This window comes from Marmota flaviventris, chromosome 16 (assembly GCF_047511675.1).
Source record: "Marmota flaviventris isolate mMarFla1 chromosome 16, mMarFla1.hap1, whole genome shotgun sequence".
NCBI classification, from domain to species: Eukaryota; Metazoa; Chordata; class Mammalia; order Rodentia; family Sciuridae; genus Marmota; species Marmota flaviventris.
Genome location: NC_092513.1, coordinates 20,019,061 through 20,025,060, shown reverse-complemented (window position 1 = coordinate 20,025,060; position 6,000 = coordinate 20,019,061). Strand labels below are relative to the sequence as shown.

General features: G+C 37.1%; 1 protein-coding gene across 2 annotated transcripts in view; it reads right to left on the bottom strand.

Moving 5' to 3' along the window:
* Nucleotides 1-641: 641 nt before the first annotated feature.
* Nucleotides 642-6,000, bottom strand: part of Ccdc68 (coiled-coil domain containing 68) — a 30,615-nt gene continuing 25,256 nt past the window's right edge. For both annotated transcript variants that reach the window (XM_027948953.2, XM_071602591.1), the window contains exons 10-11: nt 2,772-2,848; nt 642-858 (exon numbers count right to left, since the gene is read on the bottom strand). In XM_027948953.2, the coding sequence (XP_027804754.2) occupies nt 801-858; nt 2,772-2,848 (135 nt within the window). In that variant the 3' untranslated portion in view covers nt 642-800. The remainder of the gene's footprint in view (nt 859-2,771; nt 2,849-6,000) is intronic.

Sequence of the window (6,000 nt, the reverse complement as noted above, 5' to 3'; positions counted from 1 at the left end):
TTCCATACTGAAAGGTTGGAAACATTTTCCTGAGAAAATGTTGAGAGTTATACACAGTGGATGATGAAGGTCTTAAAGAGAATTCCCCTTTAGGGTAACTAAGTCTCTCCTTACTCGTTTAATTGCAGTGTATTGTATTTTTCTGAGCATCAGTATGTTTGCATGAGTGCAGCCATGATTCTCAACTTCTGTGGGCAGGATGGGTTAGGAAATTAGCTTAGAAGAATCTACTCTTTCCTTTGTCCATAATTCAGTAGGAAACAACTCGCTCTTTAACAATAGGTTAGGAGATAAACTTATGTCATAGTAAGATATTTTTTATTAGCTAAGTCAACTTTAAATAGACTATTTATTCATACATCTATTCACTCTGCTTACACACATAAAAACCACTATCAAAAGGTCAAAACTGACAAATTTGAAAGAGTTCCTTTAGCAAAAATCTGGAAACAAGATCCAGATTTTCTCTTTGTTTATAGGTTTAAACAGAATTCATCTTCCATCCAAGAAAGTATGATTTTCCACCTCGGGCACTGTGCTGAAGAGTTTCAGAAATGAGATTCTGCCTTAGAGGGACCTGGACTCTTTGTTTATTTACCAAGTTTTGAAGAAAGAGTTCCTTCTTCAAGTATATGTGTGCATGATTTTCTGGAATATCATCTTCTGCCAAAGCAACCGATATATAATAAATCCCATTTAAATACTTGCATTATGCTATTTTAACAGGAATGTTTAGACACCGTGTTGAGGGAAGAATGAGATCCACATTGTCCTTCTTAACTGGATCTCTATCCAGAAGTTCATTTCCGTAGTCTAATCAACATCACATAAGGGGAAGTGCCTTCAGTCTTCATTTCACTGGAGAAAAGACCAAAGTATCAAAGGAGAGCACATGAAACCCGAGTGATCCAATGGCTGCACCACCACCACTCCCACCTCCACTCCCACCAAGTTGCCAAGTCTGAACTACATTGATCCAAGAGATGGTCATCACGGATCTGTTCTAGTCAACTCTCCCAAGATACAGTAGAATCACATTGTGAAAGCACTTGACTTATGCAAATTCAGCTAGGTTTGATAGGACAAGAGTAAGAGAGTGAAGGGAAGCCAGAGAGTCAGAGCCTGTGTCTGCCTTTCCACTCAGGAGAGATGCGCACCACAGTTAGGTGGAGGTTAGAAAACACAAACCAAGCGTTCCCTCAGAATGTTGCAGTTCTGGGGGCTTCTTATAGCTTGAGCTTCTCTCCTCACTGTGCAATTCTAGTATTTAAAATTTAAAAAGTAGATCTTTAACTATTAACTATCTGAAACTAAGAAATCGACCAATAAAACCATTTTCTCTGACACACTCCTTCTGTAGCAGCTAGATTTGAGGCATTAGATACTGGAGTGGCTACAGTATGGTTGCAACCAGTTGTTTCTCCTCTATTTCACTCTAGCTTTATTCTCTTCAAGGGCAAAGCTGTTGAGAGCTGCCATGATACTTAGCCCCCCTTGGGAAATGCTATCTGCTTGGAAGAGACCAGCACACTGATCAGCCTCCCTTCCTTTGGAAGGTCATACTTGCCCTCCTGTTCCAAAGCTGTCACCTCTTTCCCTACACTGAAGTGACTAATAATCTCCCTGCTTCTGAAATGTGGGCATCTTGTCTCTTCCTTGAATACCTCTGGGGTTTAATTTCTTCTTTTTTGGAAGTTGCATTGCTAGTGGCCAAAAAGATGAGAATTTGGCACCTGGAGGCCCAAAGATTTTAGAGGACTTGATTCATAATGGTTTCATCTCCAGTCTCTAATTATATCCATCATTAGCAAAGTGAAACATTGTTGCAGGAAGTTTTAAAGGGAGAGATGAATCTGTCTGAATTCCTAGACTGATGCTAATCACAGCGAGTATGATTTTCCACCTCGGGCACTGTGCTGAAGAGTTTCAGAAATGAGATTCTGCCCTAGAGGGAACGGACTGGGAAATTCAAAAGCTACTCAAACAGGAAGTTTTTAATCACTTTTAAAAAATGATACATGTAATTACAGGCTATGTTTTCTTTTAAGTGATCATCTCTTAGAGATTATGGAAATGAGATTTGAGCCAGATTCACATTCAAATTCAGGCAACAACAACACAAATTAAGCATTTAGACATGACTTAGATGGTTTCAACCATCATTTCCTTGGCTTTCATGGATCATTGTCATTACTGGAGATTATTCATTGCCCTTGAAGGGAGTGAAGCTAGAGTGAAATAGAGGAGAAATACTGGAGATTATTCATAGGTAGTTGTTGGAGATACTTATTTTTTAAGCAATAAAAAACAACAACAAAAAATAAATATACCAATAGTTAGACCTGCCCTGGTGATATTTGCCATCTATTAATTTGAGAGACGATATGGAAATTTCAATAAGTATGAACAATTCATGATTAAAATGTCCACTAATGTTATAAAAAATGAACAACAGGGAGTGAAGGACATTGTAGGAGATGATCTGTAATGCTTGGAGAAAATACCAAAGTCGAGATCAGGCTTGTTGGAATTAAGAAAGCGGGGAGAGGGTACCTAAATGTATTCATTCATTTATTCAGAAAATAATTATATGGTAGGCTTCAAAGATTCAGTGATGAACAAGATTAACACAGTTCTGAATAGGAAGAGAGAAACAGAGAGTAAACAAAAGATTACATAAGTATTAGACTGCAGTCTTTCTCAAGGGGGTTAAAAATCAATCGTGTTTAACAGCAGTTGTGAAAATGGGGCTGAGGAAAGAAAGACCTTACCTGGTAGACACAGCCTTACATACTTTTGTCCTAGGAGTTTCAGACCAAAGTGCCACCTTGGTTTTTAGTTCTTTATTCTAAAATTGAAAAAAAAAAAAGTGCTGAGATCAGATAGTTAACCCACCTATTCGATATATCCCAATGCTTCTGTTCACCCTGCCACACACACCTGCCTCATTCCTTGGCAGTAAGTTTGTTGCAATTATTCTATTAGAACACAGGAACGAACCATTTGAAGGTCATTAACTTTTATCTCCAAAGATACAAATATGCCCTGAAAAGTGCATAATACTCTTTTAAGGGATCAACATATAGTATTCTGACTTAGCCTCGGATTTGCAACAGCTGAATTATCTATGTTTGAATTTACAGATTCTTTTATACAGACAAATAAATAAAAACTTTCTTAAAGGACCTTATTAAAGATACACACAACATTGCTACAAAACTGAACAAAAGCTCTTGATTGTATTTTTTTAACTTCTCTGACTCTCAGTTTTATCACGTGAGAACAGGTGCCATCTCTTCTTCACTATGCCATTCAAGGCACCCTTAGCCTCAGTGGCTCCTGGAGGCTTCAGATTGCTCATCTGTATACTAGTGGTAAGTGATACATGTCCAGCCTGTATACATTTTTTTGTATACATTTTTTTTTCAAAGAAACAAATACTGTATGATGATAATATTTCAATTCTGGAAGTGTTCTCATAATTCTAGGAGGTAACGGAATGGCTAATAACAGTGTTAGCTGTTCTCAGGTACAAATCCTAGCACAGCCTCTCACTAGCTGTGTAACCTGATTTAGGTTACTTAACCTCTTTCTGCCTAATTTCCTCACCTGCATAATACATATAAAAATAGCCTCTTCATCACAGGTTTGAAATGAGATTAGTTCAGTACCTAGCATGAATTTTAAGGCTTAAAGGTCTGAAGTTGGTTATAGTTTTCTAGTCTAACTACCACTTTTTTTATATAACAAAAAAAATGAGTTCTAAAACTTTGGTTTTCTGAGCTAGGTGCAGTAACATGCTTGTAATCCCATGCAGTGACTCTGGAGGCTGAGGCAGGAGGATCCCAAGTTCAAGGCTAGCCTCAGCAACTTGGCAAGACCCTGTCTAAATAAACAAATAAGGCAAGGTATATATATCAGTGGTACAGTGCCCCTGGCTTCAGTCCACAGTACTTAAAAAAAATAAAATAAAATAAATAAAAATAAAAACCTTTAAATGCCCGAATTCTATTCATGGCAAAGTTCAGGGTCAAGATGGGTCTTCCCAATCCAGAGCCAGTGATTTCTCCACAACAATACAAAACTGAGAAATTTCACTGAACAGATCTGGAGAGTGAGAGTCAAAAGAGTGAAAGTGAATGGCCAGGAGTGAGTTGCCAGTCTCTGCACTGCCAGCTGAGGGTCTTGAAACCCAGGCTAAGTGCCTCAACCTCCTCCTGCCTCAGCCTCCCAAGATGCTGAGATTACAGGACGGTGCCCCCACAAATTCATGTGGGGAAAGCATGTGAAAATTAAACTAGAAGTAAAATAAAAGCCATTCAAGGAAGCATACAACAGTAGGCATTTAATGACTACAGAAAAGAAGTAAATAGAAACTGGTGTGCCTAGAATAATTTGGAACATTTTCATACACAGAATCTTAACTTGGACTTTAATAACAAAATGAAAAGGGTGAGGAGGGAAAGAGAATGACTTCTGATGATTCCTAGAGTGTGATCCTGGGAACATCAATTTCAACATCACCTAGGAACCTGTTAAGACAGATCCTCAGACCTCAAGAGACCTGCTGAATCAGAAACCCAGGCACCTGCTAATATGTGTTCATACGCTCCCCAGGTGCTTCTGGGGTCAGCTCAAGTGTGGGAAACACTGGACTGAGAGGGGTTTTCAGTCTTGGTTATGTCCTGGAATTGCCAGGAGGGCATTAAAATCAATGGGAGCCCAAGTTGCACCCTGAGATTCTGCTTCATTTAGTTGCTGTCTGGGCTCAGGAATTTTTCAAATTCCACAGGTGATTCTAAAGTGCAACTGAAATAAAAAAACCAGTGAAAGAAGGAATCGATGTAAGTTGTGAATTTTGCCCCTTCTCAGTCCTCAAGTGAGAACGACATACGTGGATATATTGAGTAATAACTAAAAGATAGAGACAACATCACTGGATACATAAATCATTTCAAGAGTAAAGCATTTAAGTCTCATCCAGGAAATATACTTCAGATTTGATAAATTGATAATAAGGATGCACCTCATGTATTGGAGATAAATCTAACATACCCTCCAAACAAGGGCAGGCATATCATAGGCCCAGTGTGTGGCTGAGGGAAACCCCCCTCTATTCAAGTTATGAAGCAATTGGAAACACAATATTGTGATGACAGCCAGAAATGGAAAATACTTCTGTGGCTAGACAATTATGTAGAAGCTAATTGGATTTTTTCCAAAATAAACTCCCACTTTCTCAAGTTCCAAACAACATAAAATCATGTGTTATCATATCTGTCTTTAATTTATTTCAGTTTCCATGTTGACTTGTTTCACCTATCAGATTAAGGCATTTATTATTGATTCATAGCTGTTTCTACTTTTTCCTTTAAGTAAGACAGAGATTTATTAAATCATTTGTTTATAAAACTACAAATCACTGGCCAGAATTTGTCTGTCATTGTTATGACTTTATCCTAGGAAAGTTTACTAAACAGGGTTCCTAAAGAACATAATTTTTGCACACTTAATCTCCCATAAGAACAGATCATTAGTAAAAGAAGTTAGAAATGCATGAAATGTAAGATGAATGTCAGCACTGTAAATCAAGATGATGAAAGACATGGAAAAGTAGAAAGAAGGCAAATAATTTAGGTAGAGTTAAGTATTTTCTGATGATATTTAAAAGAGGTTTAAAAGACTTTTCTAAGTATTTAAAAGTTTTTCTAAGGAACTTGATATGAGTCAATTTTATTTTCTATTTGGAGGGAGTTACAAAAATAAAACTGCTAAAATAGAAAAAATTACTTCCATGTCATGAAAATAAGAATAAAATAGAAAATATTTAATACAGTAACTGTGACAATGGATAAAATAATGGTTATCCCAATTTAATGTTATAACTACTCATTTCAAAATATATATTAAATAACCACTTCCATTATATTTCACACATGATACACATGTATTTATACACACACATGCGCACATGCTCATTTGATAAGAGGATATTGTGTG